At 36.8% G+C, this 16,027-nt stretch overlaps 1 protein-coding gene across 2 annotated transcripts; it reads right to left on the minus strand.

Annotated features, from left to right (window-relative positions):
- Nucleotides 1-149: 149 nt before the first annotated feature.
- Nucleotides 150-14,680, minus strand: LOC143864229 (uncharacterized). Of its 2 annotated transcripts, none has more exons than XM_077375124.1 (10): nucleotides 14,544-14,680; nucleotides 14,393-14,451; nucleotides 14,249-14,289; nucleotides 11,800-11,831; nucleotides 9,561-9,589; nucleotides 9,057-9,093; nucleotides 6,902-6,958; nucleotides 5,519-5,595; nucleotides 3,407-3,480; nucleotides 150-316 (listed from the first exon to the last, which is right to left on the minus strand). In XM_077375124.1, the coding sequence occupies exons 1-10, from the start codon at nucleotides 14,625-14,627 to the stop codon at nucleotides 210-212; spliced, it is 597 nt and encodes a 198-aa protein (XP_077231239.1). In that variant the 5' UTR covers nucleotides 14,628-14,680; the 3' UTR covers nucleotides 150-209. The 2 variants fall into 2 exon arrangements, with proteins under 2 accessions (XP_077231239.1, XP_077231240.1); XM_077375125.1 differs by having other exon boundaries at nucleotides 150-329; nucleotides 14,544-14,678.
- Nucleotides 14,681-16,027: the final 1,347 nt, after the last annotated feature.

A 16,027-nucleotide genomic window follows, 5' to 3' on the forward strand; every position in this document is an offset into this window, starting at 1 on the left:
TGAAATGATTGGTGCAATTATTGGGCCCCTCCGGCTGAAATGATTGGTGCAATTATTGGGCCCCTCCGACACGCCGGAGGGAGAATGGGCCCACTGATTACACCAGCCAGGTCAGCTTTCCTCCATTTTAATGAATAACATAAGACTCATTTAGTTTGGAATGACACCATGATGAAAAATGCAGAAAAATCTACGAGTACATATATACTTCACACATAGAAGAGAGGAGCCTGCTGCCTTGAGTTTTGTATTGAATCGAGGGCAGGAAGGACATCAGATCTGCGATCGCCTTTCGGAGGCGAGTTGATCTCATATTCTACAATTGGCAGCTGGACAGATAAATATACATAAAATGTTATATAAAACGGAGAAAGACACAATAAAGGCGTAAATTATGCTCTGGAGAAAGAATAAAATATTCTGATTTGAAACCAAATTAGCTGAGAAGTAGAAGGAAACTAAAGCATAGCTTATCACATGAGTTGAATGTAATATCATGGAAATCCAGTTGACAAGACACATTACAATTTATCATTATTATGTAATCTAGTTCTTTTTTTCCATCTTCAATTTGAAATATCTCAAGAAAGTAATAAAAATACAGAAAATGAGAAGTTAAAAACAAGAGTCATTAATAGTGAAAACAAAAATTATAAGCACTAGTTTGGGTATCGATCAGATTGGATTGTGGGTGCAATTCGCGTGAAAATTTGAAATCAGCAAAGAGAGAAGAAAGCAGGCAGGCAGCACGTATGTTGCTATTACAGAGAGAGAGAGAGAGAGAGAGAGAGAGAGAGAGAGAGAGAGAGAGAGAGAGAGACCCATTCCCAGAAATAAAATTTGGTTAGAGTGAAAGGGAGTATGGCGGGAGAGAGAAAAAAAAGGATAAAGTAAAGATTTTACACTATAGGAATCATCCAGGGGTGGAGAAATCCGCCTAGTACCTTCCCATCATCATCATCATTAAGAGAGACAAAATGGGGAGAGATTGACTATATGAGACACAAAACATATATAAATTTAAAAAAGAATCTGTAAGACATTTAAAATCACAGATATTTAAAATTATAATTGCAAATATACGTACAACATGGCATGCCAATTAATTCGAAGAGAGAATGATATGTTTGAGACATAATAGCTATTTTAGCCAACATGAGTATCTATGTAAAGACCAGGCCCCACACGGTCCTAGAAAGTTAATGACCTTAATTAAATATGGACCGTAGATCCCCAGACTAAAAATCACAGTGTATTTTCGTTTGTTTTAGTATAACCAAATTTTAGAGCATCAAATCTTGTCCGTTTAACATGATTTTGGTCCCGGTAGATGGGTATTTCAAATACCTATCCAACGGACCCAAGATTTAGCGATTCAGACGTAATTTGAGCAAGTTATGACCCATTTTCTATTAGGGTTAGACATAGTTACGAGTTTTGTCTTATTAGGCAACTTTTGAGTTTTTATTTTTATTTAAAAACTTTAGTTTAGTTGTTAAATTTGATAAGTACACCCATAGGGAGTTTAATAAAGATAGACTCTTGCTAATTGTGGAAGACTTGGATTAAGAAACTAACCTTTAACATTAAATCTAATTGGGAAACCTACTTTAAGCACAAAACTCATTATCTATTAAAAACCCAAAACATGGGCTTTCGCAACCCTACTTGTGCAGTCCAAAAATCGAGAGAGAGAAAAGAGAGATAAACGAAGAAAAGAAAAGGAAAAGGAGAAGAAGGATTGATCTTCAAACCCTAATCTTGTTTTGAGTTAATCACCATTCTCCACTCACTTAGAAATTTGCAGACTCTCATACAAAGTCAGCTTTGAATTCAAGGTAGGTGACGGTGCCCTAAACTTGTACTCTTAAGCAATGATTGATTTATATGCATGCAATGAAAATTCTTAGTAGACATAGAATTGTTCATGCTAATGATCTAGTTAAGATGATTGTTTCTTATTAATATGCATCTCGCTCTCGTATTTTGTTATATTAGTAGCATGCAAATATTGAAAAATGATGCTATGTCAGTAGTTTACAAAAGATGAATGCTATGATTCTTTGTTAAATGAAAAAGGAAACTGTAGGAAGCAAGAAAATTGCTAAAAATATCTTTAAGATATTGGAAACAAGAAAAAAATGATATGGATGATATGCCTGAAAAATGGGTAAGAAACAAAGGCATTAGGAAAATAATTTGGTGGATTGGCGGAGGTATGAGTCGTCCAGAAATAATGAAATTCCAAGCCGGCCTTAGGTTTTAGCGCACCCCCTTGGTGGTAAATGCATCATCTTAGACCGTGATGTCAAGAGACAGAGTGGCCAGTAGGCACGTCGTAAAAAGTCCCTCATGCCCACTACCTATAGGCGAGGGTAGTGGAACGTATTGGGGGCGGGACAACAAGCTAAGGGAGCTTGATTGTCTTGGGTGAGTCATCTCATACATTAATAATGACAAAAACAAAATATAAATTTCTCACTTGTAAAACGTTATTATGTTGCTAGAATAGTGGTTTCAAATTGATTTATGCCATAGCATGTCCCCTATTACCGTTCATGATTTCTTTAGAAATAAATTATGTTACATGACTTATGGGATTAAGTTGTATGCCTTTAAATTCAAGAGTTGTTTAATTGTATTTGTTTAGGTACCGAATAAATCTACATAGTTCTTTGAACTAACACCAAAAATCCCCCACAGGTTTTGCTACAATTGATGACATTGAGATAAATGCTAATGAGGAAAAGAGAAAAAAAAGGGGTGTGCAAGAGCGAGTATAGAGTAACTGGTGTGGCAGTGTAGCCTTTGCGGCTATCCATCTTATTCTTAGTTTGTTTCTGTTTTTGGTAGTTATGTCAAATCGTCTTGTTAGACTCTTTAGTAAGCTTTTAATTGAGTATTCAAATTTTAAAAAAAAATTTGTTGTCTTTTGTTAACGGTCCAGGTTTATAGTTATCAAAAAATCCGGATCGTTACAATCAATGACATGTCTAGTAAGAGTATCAGTTATGAATCGTGCCCCCGGACACAATAAGTTTGTCCCATACAACTATCCAGTATCATAGTATGTATGTGTCTGTTAGAAATGGGTAGGATTGAGAGGAAAACAAGGTAAGTAATATAAGATCTGAGTAGAGAGACCTCTTTTGGAAATTGGTGTTGACAAAGAAAAAGGAGGAAACCAGGTTAGTGTTTGAAAAGAGAAATTCATGCCAAGAGTAACAGAAATATATCAGTGATTATCATGGCATTTATTAGGCAGTTAAAAGACCTTTACTCATTGGTTTATGGGGCACTATATTTTTTTCTATGCTTTAACTCAAGGCAGCAAATAAACTGAGAAATACTAAAAGTTTCTTTAGAAATCACAGGAAAATGCAGTGTATCTGGAACTAAAACTCACTGCAGAAAATAAACTGGTTGAAATCCAGTGTCACTCTGCCCTGCTTAGTTGTGTCAAAAGAATTAAACAAATTCCTGCAAAACAGAACAAATATTTAGTTTATCCCAATTAATGAAATCTAATGGCATGCACTATTAATCTCTCAATATACGAGTGAATGATGGACTTCCAAACTAACTTATTGCAAACAAGATTTCCAGTTTCCCTTCAATGTGTAAATTATACAGAAAAAAGACATGTGAGATATGAAAACTTAAACTAGGATGCATAGGCACTAGCTAACCAAAAAGCTTAATGTGTGACCCCCACAAGTTCTACTAATGCCTTACGGAATTCATTCACAAGCATTTTACATTGTAAACGTGTTTCAATAAACTGTTGGGAGGAGGACCCGCCAAAAACAAAAACATGAAATATGAACTAACAGATAGAGAATATTATGTATGTATAAACAGTGTTGTGGTTAGCTCAAGCCTCAATCATGTATAGCCAACATCTCTTTTAAAATACAGCATGTTGAGATACTCAGTTACATGTCAAAGAAGATCCAAGTTAACGACAACCTACCAAGTTACCAATAACATACAATCACAGAAAAGGAAGCAAGATGATGATAAAATAGACTGACCTAAATAAGAAACAAAAGAAGAAGAAAAAAATAGACTGACCTACCTTTTAAAAAAAACAAATAAAATAGACTGACCTAAGTAAGAAACAAAAGAAAACAAAGTGGACTGATGACTAAACAAATACATGGTGAGTCCTAGTCGCACTTACTCGGATCCTTCGAAACACTTGAATTCCAACTATCACAGGAGATACTTTATCTGTTCAGAGGAAAAACAAAAGAGAAAAGATAACAGTAACGTCTGGACTGTGCCTAAAGTATATCTTTTTATGTTTCCTCTTCCTTCCCCCTTCCGCAAAACTTCTTAATCCAGGCCAATAAGGTTTTGAACTCAACCTACTAGCTATAGACCATTTATAGTGAAATACACCAGCTTTGGGTTTATAGAGAAATATACCAGCTTTGGCTGGAAGGAAACCTTCTGATTATTCACACATTTAACAACAATTATACTGAGAAATATTTCAATGTGATTAACATATTGGGTGTTAACCGATCTTTGACATACTTCAATCCACAGAAAACTTGGGCTCGGACAAGGTAAAAAGGGGTAAAGTAGGGTGAGTCGACGATTGAATCAAAGGGTTTCCAAACAGTTATTTTGGGTTTTACTTTGCACCTGATCGGCTCCTTTTTTTCAGGAAGTAAAACATGCAGAAGATCTTTCTCAAGTACTTTATTTCTCCGAAATTCTTAACTGCGCTACATTTTAAATAAAAATCCTGAATCCCTGAAATAGCTTACGGCATCCACTTGATTGTCGGAAAGTTCTATTTAGCATAAAACATTTGGTTATCTCAACGCCTCCATTGGAAAATCGAGAAATCATTGCTTTCCAGTACCAAAAACACAAATTTCATCTGTTGATATCCAGAACCTGCTGAACTATAAATGAGCAGAATATCAAAGCAGAAAGGTATGAAAACAAATATTTTATTTTGAATTATCTGATGCAAGTATCCTTATCCAAGTACACTTGGAACAGAAAGGTACGACAGCAATTGCATTACTTTGAAGGATTTGATGTAAGTTCCTTATCCAAGTACATACCCAGAAACTCAGGAACTTTGAGAAAATTAGAAGCGCCAACTATTTAGCAGACACGTGCTAAACCTGCGTTTCTCTTACTTCTTTGTATGATGGGCAACCACTGACCCTCATGTAATTTCTTTTATTAATAAAATTTCTGTTACCTTTAAAAAAAATGAAATGGTAGATGAAATTGTTTCACAAGTTCTTAAAATTTCCTAAACATAGCCTCCAACAAAACTAGAAAAAGAAATGAAACACTTTGAAAAGGAGGGACTTTTGAACCATTGCAAGTCATAAGCCAGAATTAGGTCTAGTATGAATAGAAAATTTGTATGATGACAATAGTTGTTTCTACTTTGTCTTTCTCTTAACATGGATTTGAAGACAGAAACAAAGGTACAATGTGGTAATTGTAATTAAATGATAAAAAATTAAAAAGCAAAAATACATACCCGGCTGACTGTACAAATATACAAAGTGATATAAAATCATCCAATCGGAATTTCCCCTTCTTGTTTTGATCAAAGCTCTGAAAATGATCATTAAAACAGTTCTCTTAACAGATCTTTACAGCATAATGAAAGCATATTAAGTCATTCCAACATCCCGGTTATGATCCAGGTTCAGAAGAAAATAAACTAGCATATAAGAACAATAAATAGAATAATCATAATAAATACAAATTATGCATCAGATGAGGTAGTAAGGAAAAGTACGACAGTAAAAGCCATAGTAGTCTATGGTGTCAGGTTGCCTGAGTTGTGGTGTGGCACCTAGATATAGGCTACCAGGGCATCCACGCCAAGGTGGTCCAACCGAGTTTTAAGGCATACCCCCGGACCGGAGGTGGCTACCCATGACTAGGACAGTAAATAATGTGTCATAGGGTTAAAACAGTTCACTTTCCCAGAAACACAGGGAAACTGACTATCTAAGGGTTCGTCATTGCCATAGTAGTCTATGGTGTATGTCAGGGTGCCTAGGTTGTGGTGTGGCACCTAGATATAGGCTACCAGGGCATCCACCCCAAGGTGGTCCACCTGAGTGCTAAGGCATCCCCCTGACTAGGACAGTAGATAATGTGTCATGAGAGTTAAAACAGTCAGCTTTCCCAGAAACACAGGGAAACTGACTATCTAAGGGTTCGTCATTGCTTGGTAATCTTCTATTTCAGCTTGTAAGGTACTTTTAATATCCAACTTGTAATACATATGTATATTTATTCATCCATATTAGTACTTATTAATGCAAAAAAAAGGTCTCTATCTGTAGAATTGCAAAAGAAACTTAATTGTTCCCAGTCGATCCATACAAGCACACAAGATCAACAATGTTGAAACCAGGAACATTCCCACTTCTTTACGTCACATTTTAACACCATTCAAGTAAATGGGAGTCTAACTGGCAAGTTCCTCTTAGTTTTTTTGGAAAAGGCTCTCAAAAAAAATATTACAATGAAGAGAGGAAGAGGGAGGGGGGGTGCGGGGGAGGAAGGGGAGGATGGAGAGGAGAGAGAGAGAGAGAGAGAGAGAGAGAGAGATGTTCTGATTTTGCAAGAAATTCGAGCAAATGGAATTGGAAAGGGCACTCGCAAAAAATACTACAACATAGTACCAGGATTAAGCATTTCATCCTAGCTTCAAAAAATACAGTCATATTGCTTCTGCAAATGTGATTGCCACTTTTCCAGGCATCTTGATTTCCTTGAGCAGCATAAGATGTTTCTTAATTTTGGATTTGACGATCACTCAACATTAAAAGTGTGGTGTTAATAACTAGCTACTCTAAAGAGCGCACAAGTTCCAAATTGTTTCAAAACAAAAATAAAGCATTACCTCACAGACTGTATAAAAAGCAGGAGAATCGAGGGAGAATCCAACTTTCAGCACTGCCTACAACCACAGATAAACCAATGTTAGACTCAGAGGCTTAAATGTGATATGGAAGTTACATAATAAAACTCTCACCCGTCTTAAGTGAAATGGAAGTTAATTTTCATGATTTTCTGTTTATAAACATATAATTTGTAACAAAAATTTTTTCCTTTTTTGATCGGTAAGCTGGGGTTAGGCGGGCCCCTACCAGTATATTAATTATAGAAAGATATTACAATAAAATAACAAAGACCACTCCCCAATCCTTTGAACAATAACTTAGGAAGGGGGCATAACAACAAAGATCATGATACCCTTGATATCAAAACAAGCAAGAGAACAGTGAAAAACACGTGAACTCTAGAGCCGGTCCTCATGATTAAGCCACTAATGATCCAAGGCGTCTTTCATCTTCTAGCTAAAATACCTTGGTCTCTGGCTCCTCCTCAGCTTCTGAAGCTTTGGAGATTTGGTTTTCCTTTGATCGAGAATGGTTTTCCTTAATTTGTAACAATTTAAGAGCAACAAGAAGAAAGATCGAGAATGAGGCAAGCATCAAGCAGGAAAAGAAAAGAGAGAAGAAAAGTGTGCCAAAATAAGAGCACATGCAGGTGCACAATGAAGACTGCATAGCAATTACACATGCAGGTATGCACATAAGTGGTGCCCAAGGCTCAAACCATCGATATCAGTGTATAGGACGAAGGCCAAAACGAAACGTTCAGCCGTTTGCTAGCACAATACAAATCTAATGAATAACGTAAAAGTAAAAAAGAAAAAAACCACGCGTGGATCTAGGTCAATTTTTCTTAAATATTAAACATAAAAGAAATATAATTATTTTTGTGCAGATGTCTTGCATTCTAGCAGTGATTGATCACCATGTCTTTTATTTCGATAATTTCTTGATGTGACATTAATATACAAGCCACGTAATAGGGGTTACAAGCGGTGAAGTTTTGTGAGTTTTCTTGGCCAAGAGGAAAGAAGGGGAGTTCTGTAACCCTAAACTAAAATAGTGAAACTTTTCTCCTGTGGACATAGGCACATTGTCAAACAATGTAAATCATGTGTTGTTGCAGTATGCTATTGTGTTTCTCACATCTCTTCTGGTCGTTTGCTGGACATCTTGTTTGATCATGTTTTGAGAGATTAGAGATCTCTCGATTCTTTGCAATTATTAAAAAGATTTAAAAATATGAGAAGTGCAAAAAACGTTTGATAAAAAGTGGGCACAAAGATCGATACATATGCCGATCATGTTCAAAACATGAAGATCTAGCTCTCTAACAACAAACATGTTAACAAACAACAATAGCATAGAAAATGAAGAAAAAATGACCTGATAAATTTAGCGTATAGATGTATACAACAATGCATTTCACATAAATGTATCATCAAAAGATGGGATATTGAAAAAAATAATAAGGAAAAACAAGAAGATTTTGCTTAAATAACACAGGCCTTGTGCAAGTCAAGCCATGCCCTAACCAACTGAGTCCTGATGGTGTTGCAGTACGCAGGTTGCATAGGATAAGCCCTCCTCACCTATCACCAATATCTTCCCAATCTCATCCAAGTTGTACTTTCACTTGTCAGTGGGGTCCATTATATGCTTGGTGAAGACGTGGTAGCTGGCATGGCAACATGCAAAGGATTCGTAGAGGAATCTTGATCGGGTTTGAAGAGAGGGGTGTTGGCACCGCCTTGCCAGATGGCGTCAAGAACGTTGAAGCGGTGCCATACATTAAAAAAAATAGAGAAGAGGAGGAAGGAAGAGAAGAAGCTTGATAGAGAAAGTGGGTCAGCGTGATTTGTAATTAGTGCGAAGTTCTTCTCTTGTACCTTCAACCTATGGAATACAACTAAACGACCACTCCATGCATAGGAATATAGAGTTTTTTGAGTGAGAATGGTGCGCGCACGCACGCACACGCACGCACACACATGTAAATACAAGACATATGTGGGCAGCAATAAGTTCAATCGAGTTCCACAAAAAAACACATCCAGGTATGAATGCCAATAATGTATAGGCAGCAATTGAGATTCCAATAGTTAACAATATAGATTTCAATTATCAACAAACCAAGTAGATGATGTTATGGAGACTTACCTCATAAACATCATTGGGAGTAAGAAATCCACGACCCCTGTAGCAACAAAGTAAAATATAAATATGGAGAGATTAAGACAAAATCAGTGTTTTAGAACTCGCTCGAGGTAAACCCGAGTCCACTCAAGTGAGTCAATGACTGATGCAAACAAGTTCTTTATTGAATCGAACGAGCCAAAAGAATTTTGATTGACTCGGTAGGGCCAAACTAGGTCGATTCAAGTGAGTCAATGACTGGCTCAAGGAGTTTCTAAACAATGAATAAAACTGTCACTGACTCGAGTTGCCAAATCCAAACTGACGCAAGGAGTTTCTTGCTTGCATCTTAATTATTATGCTTTGAATTTTTTCTAGGCATAGGATATAGCATTTGCATCATTTTCTTATATGCAAATATGCTGAAACAAACTGTTATTTTTAAAATCTACTCCCAAATATTTATCTTGCAAAACAATAGAATGAAGTAGAACATCATGAAATTTTAAGATAGAAGCAATGCCTCACCTCTCGAGGACTGAAAAGGCACTTTGAACCTGCAGGGGCAGTAAAAATTATGTAAATAGAACTCCACACGAGATCTGTTAGCTACAATGATTCCTCCAAACTTCTCTACGTTGCAGGCAGACTACAATATTGATAAGAAATTTTTTGAAGAATAATAAAGTGCATCACGAACATGGCCAAAGTAGGAAAAAATTAATAAAGGTTCAAACTTTCTGGTTTCATGGGGAAAAAACAAAGTTGAATGGTCACCACTATTTTCTTATTTAGTTTAGCCCACTGAGAAAGGTGGAGGACGATGCCATAATATCTGTAGGAAATATGATAGACTTCTTAAACTAGTAATTCCGGTTAAAAGTGCAAACTCAACAGTCTAAAGAATCACTGACATCAATCCTGAACAGGTGTCTGTATAAAGGCACCAGCTCTCACTGCAAATCAATTAGCACGCATGAAGCATCCACAACATGGGAGCTCTTTTTTTTTTTAAATAAACATGGGAGCTCTTTGGTCCTCATAAGACTGCATCGGTCCTGTGGATGCACAGATGACCAATTATTATTAAACCCTTGATCCTTGTTCATCCATTGTTGCAATTTGCTTTTGCTATATTCTTCAAAAATGCTTAGTAGATCGTCTGATCCGTGCTCTTGGTGTTGTTCACAAGGCAATACAACTGTTCAACATTGTTTGTTGGGAAAAAAAGAACACAACCAAAATGAAGAAACGGTGATCTACTGTCCCGCCAGTTTCCTCTCCATCCTCTCGACCACAGGATTCCATAAAAACCATGAGAGATACCCACCCATACAGGTAGGCCTGAATAAGACAATGATAAAAAGGTGACCTCATAACCAAAGACCTTCTCTAACTAATGAAGCTCCTCAGGATTAACCTTAACACTCGCCATTAATCTTTTTCCCATATTAACTATGAGCCCGTACAGTACTCTGAACCATGTTGAGATAATATGAAGATGAATTTGATCATGAACAGCCTTGCAAAACAGAAATGTGTATCATTCGAAAATTGGAGATGGGTGATAGGCTTCACTCCCCTCATGTCCACGCCCTCAATCAGCTCATCCCTATTAGCTGCCACCAAAGTTGGCTCAAAGCCTCCCCCATAACGGTAAATAGGAAGACAGAAAGAGGATCACCATGATAAGGGTATGGCCAACATTAATGTTGTACTCGTGTTTTTGCTTGAGAGACCTTTGTCTTTCCCGTATCGAGTCTCCCCTTATCTGTGTCTTTTAAAACTTGGATTGTTTTATTGGGGTAATACATATATGGGCTATTTTGCTTTGGTGTTTTTATGATGTAATGGGGTGGGACTACTGGTCCCAAAGTTCTGTATATTTGTTATTATCAATAGATATGTCAATTTAAAAAAAAAAAAGGGGGGGGGGGGGGGGGGGGGGGGGGGGGTGGTGGTGGTGGTATGGCCAACATTCATGCAACAGATTGATAAGGGGTACTAGAGAGGGGATTTTAGCACATGTTAAAGTATAAAAGATAGGACGCTAATGTCAACGATAGGACGCTACACGCCTAAAATTGGCATGTTGGGATTATGATTTACGATAACTTTTGGTGTTTTATCTAATGTTTAGGTAAAGTCGAAGTATGTTACATGGACCCTATGAAAGGAAAAGGTGAACAGTGCTTTTCTGGAAGTATTTGGAATCCTTTATGGTAATTCTTTTCAAAGGTAATCCTTTATTGTACTTTTTGAGGAGGTTCAAGAAGAGCTACAGAATTTCCCAATTTGGCCCATGGTTTTGATCAAACTTATTGGTGTTTCATTTCTCTTTAGCCGTACAAATATTTCTCTTAGATTTCTTGTATGATTGATTCTTTGGGAGTTATTGCCCTTGCTGGATAGTAAAATAAATGCATAGTTTGGCTAATGTCCATGCTGTTTGGTCAACCATATTTGTTATTGCTTTCATCGATATAGAAAGAATAGATCCGAGTGGTCAACACTTGTCATCCCATAATTTTAAATATAAACATAATGCAACAGCTCGCTTCTTTGAACAGCAAGGCAAGGAAAAGAGGATGGAAGCAAGAGAAACAAAGAGAAATGTAGTAAAGAACAGATTGCCATAGATATATGAGATGACACAAGTCCCTTTGGTACTTTCAAGCATAAGAGCGACTAGATGGTGAAGGATAGAAATTATACTTCAAAGTTTCAAGATCAAAGATGAAAATAAGTCTAAATAAGAAATATTTACCTTTAGAAGAAATTTGTTAAGAGCAACGAATTCTGAAAAATGTACAACATGGAGTTAAATGAAGTTAGAAAGATACCATTCAAAAAAGAAGAAGGGACGTTAGAAAGAATATTTTATATTGGTTCCAAATTAACATATCAAAAGTCAATATAATAAGCTACCAAGATAAAAGACACTGTCTAACTATTAAAAAAATAAAAAAATGATACGCCAATTGATCTTGATTTTGTGACTTGCATCAGTTATGACCAACACATGCAGATAAGAAGTGAACCATCATCTTCACCCCTGTAGACTATAGAAACATTCTTTTGGTGCAAGATCAATAATAATAATTGTTTATAAATAACCAACATTCAGTTAACCCAACGTTTATTGATGCTGGTACAGAGATGTATTCCCAAAATAAATATCGCCTAGTTAAAATTTATTGTAGTAAGATGCCCCCTGTTTCCCTACTAGGTTAAGATTCCATGGATAATTGTATATCAGGGTCTACAAGATAGGTTCTCAGACTGCATACTTAACCAAGTTGCTCAGTTTAGTCAGGCTCAGGAACCAGATACTGACTAAAAACAAGGTTATCTATATTTTTTTCAAAAAAAACAAAAAAAACAAATCAATCATCAACTTAACCAACCAACTTGGGCGAGTAATTTCTTAACTTTCTTCTTTCTTTCTTCCATCAGCAAGTGGATATCAGCAATCATTAGATGGTAAACCTAATTAGCACCCACTATTCCAATCAGGGGAAGCTGGAAACATGAGAAAGGGAAAAAGACAAAGAAGAAAAAGATGAGAATAACAGGTAGGGGAAAAAATGACGAGCATATTTCCAAAGGGAAATATCCTTTAAAAATCTCAAATTGTAATTTTGATTAAAAGAAAAATGAAAAAGAAAAGAAAGAAAAAAGATCAAATATCTCATCTTCTGTTGATCATAGCTTAAGCCGGCGTTAGAGACTGCCCATCAAGATCTTCGGTAGATACCTGACCCTCTCTTTGAATCTTCATCTAAATCTCGAGCAGTTGAAATAAGACAACGACTGGAAGTTTATTATTGAAGATGAGAATGCCACCATCACTTCCCCGAGCTGGAATCCACACTCCCTTGATTTGATATTGGCAGCCACTCTCTTCTTTTCCATTATTGCCGAGCTTTCTATTCAGTTATCTGATCTGGTTCCTGGCCCGGATCCTTTCAAAATCTTAATTTTTATGTGCAGATCTTATGCAGGCAGACTCATCTAGATGAAGAGATCTACAACCGACTTCTTGAGAAAGCCCCAGAACAAGATATGATGAGAAGAAAGTCCACAAAACAACACAGACAAATCTCCTCCCAAGGGAGAAGAACCTGAGGACACCAAAGGCATCTGGTGGTTCGAAACCAGCCTAGGCAAATAAAATAGATAGCGAACATAAAAATAGAACCATAGAAAGAAAAGCCCACCTTCCCAACCTCTCCATCTCCTCTATACAACTCTGGTCATCGGAGACCCTCATAAAACCATAGTTTTCAAACCCTATTTGATTGGTTTGCAATTTTGGTAGATTCTGTTTTAGAGAAAAATGCGAATGTAAAAAAATCAAAAGCTCGGATTGCATCTTTCTTTTTCACTTTTTGACTCTAGCTTTGCTGAAAAGGTCACCGTCACTTCCTATCACAGAAAATATGTTCTAACAAATCAATTTTACTACGCGCTCGGTCCACACTCCACAGTGCATGTGCTATAAGAAATGCAGCCAACTATGTTCCCATGCTCTCGTAGACATGTTATACACATTAAGGTAGACTGCATCTCCACCCCAACAGAAGTTCCATCACAGCCCCTCCACGCTCACCCACCAATACCCTAAAGTGCATATCACAAAATATCCATATGATCGATCTTATTTTCTTTTTCTTTTTTTTCCTTTTTTTTTTGGGGGAAATGGGACCAAGCTATTGATTGGTGACATCCGATCTTATTTTCTCTCAGAAAAAATAATAATAATGGGATGGGCATTCATGTCAGTTGGCGGGAGCAATCACCAGATGTACAGCTCCCTATACCACTTATCTAATCTTCTCCTATTATTTTGATCATTTCACTGCTATATCAATTACATATAACATATTTCAGCGTGTGTGAGAATATAAGTTCTGATTTCACACATTCAAGCAGTCTTTATTCGCAAAATTTGACCCCATACTCCTTCCTGTATTGTGTGCCATATTAAGCAAAATAGTGAACTACTGAGCTCATTCCATCAAATTCAGAAATCAAATCTAAAACCTCCAAAACAAACTGAACTCCTACACAATTAAGCAGAATAGTGAAGGACTGAGAATATTCCATCAATTTCAGAAAATCAAATCTAACTCCTCAAAAACAAACTGAAACCCTAACACATATAAACTCCACGAAATTGAACTAAAAAAACCTCAAGACGATCAATCACTCACCATCAAAGCTCATAGTTCCGTTCCTATCGAAATCATACATCCTGCAAAGACCAAAACATTAATTCAAATCCTTCATAAAAACAAAACAAACAAAAAAACAAAATCAGAAAAAAAGGAAAGTAAAAATCTGCACAAAAGACGAACCTGATCATCTGCTGAACAACGGATAGGGAGAATTCGAGGTTACCAACTGCGAGGGCTCTCTGATCATTGATATCGTCGAAGAGAAAAATTAGGGTTAGGGTTTGGGGTGAAAGGAAAAAAAAGAAGAGAGAAAGAGATGGAAGATCGAAACCTTGAGTTGAGGCACAGTAATGTTTCCAGTGTTGTTTGTATCGACTCGCTCAAACCATTCTTTCAGAATCGCGGTATTCTCCATTTTTGGCGGAAAAAAAAAAAGGTATCTGACTTCATTTTTAGCGTAGGGTCGGGTATTTATAGATAAAGGTCTCTGCGGAACAAGACATGCTTTTCTATGAAATAACCAAAATGCCCTGATAAACTGGATAAAACGAGGGGTCTTAATGGACCATCGGTAGGGGTTTTGATGGACCGTCCGAATCCGATCCATGGACTCATTTCGGATTCTTGTTGTGGGTTCTAAAATTATTTTCGATTGGACAGATAACAAATGCCTGTGGAAGAGGGACGAATTTGTTCATTGTGAACAAGATCTCTTAGCAAATTGACTTGTGGATGTCAAAGTCATACAATTATTCTACGGGTATAATAACTTTGATCTTACATTTGAGAGGTCTATATTTTCTTTTGAGCCTGTTGTTTGACTTTGAAGTTACCAGTCGGTGTAGTAGGAAGCTACATATGAGTATTTTGCGTGGTACCGCTAGAGTCACGAAGTTTATAAATGCTCAACAAGAATCCATCACCCCAATAGGGAATAATATTGTTCTACATGATCCAATTACTACATTAAATATGTTCCGCCCTACACGATCTAGTAGTGATAGAGTTATTATTGTAAGCAACTTGTACTCACAGAAATATATTAGTAGTACCGGAATTATGATACTTCAATATTTAAACTATAAATTGGATTCACAGGTGAATTGAAGGGAAGGAGATCAGATTCAGAAGTATTACCAACGAAGAAGAAGGGGAGATGATTTGACCGAACCTGGTCTTCCCAAACTGCTTACGTACCCCTTTATTGAGGATCAAGTCTAACGTAGTTCCATTATTAATAGGAGGATCTTTTTTATAGAGAATAGAGTCTACAATGATTAGATTCTTACTGTTTTAGGAGTCTTGCCTCATTGGTCGACTTTCCCGGGAGATAAGTTTGCATCTATTTTTCAATTGACATCCTATATCCTCGAACGAGTAAGTTACTGTAAATATGATTCCCTCAGAGGGAAGGTCACCACCTTAAAGTATCTTGCCTCTTTAAGGGGCAGTTTTCCATCAAAGGACGTTGCTCTTAATAAGGAAGAGATAATATTTGGTTATCTTTTTTCCTACATCTCTTAGGTCGGTTTTTACTTAGTTGGAAGTTCCACGTGTCGTCCATCAACGGTTAAGGCTGATTTTACCCCCAACATATTGTCTCCCACTTTCTTGAGCCATCTTTGGGTCAAGGAAGTAGCTCGAGGATTATTTTTTCTGTAGAAAGTTGGTTCGGTACCGATGATGTTTGTGAACGTGTCTCCGCAACGACTCATCCGACTGTCATCTCTCGGGTATTTGAGTCCACTTAACACCATAATAAATAGGTCTCACTTAGATATGTCTCCCAAAATGTTGGAGTGTGTACCGCTTTCC

This window comes from Tasmannia lanceolata, unplaced genomic scaffold, assembly GCF_043159265.1.
Source record: "Tasmannia lanceolata isolate RefF3 unplaced genomic scaffold, GAP_Taslan_0.1 ptg000048l, whole genome shotgun sequence".
NCBI lineage: Eukaryota > Viridiplantae > Streptophyta > Magnoliopsida > Canellales > Winteraceae > Tasmannia > Tasmannia lanceolata.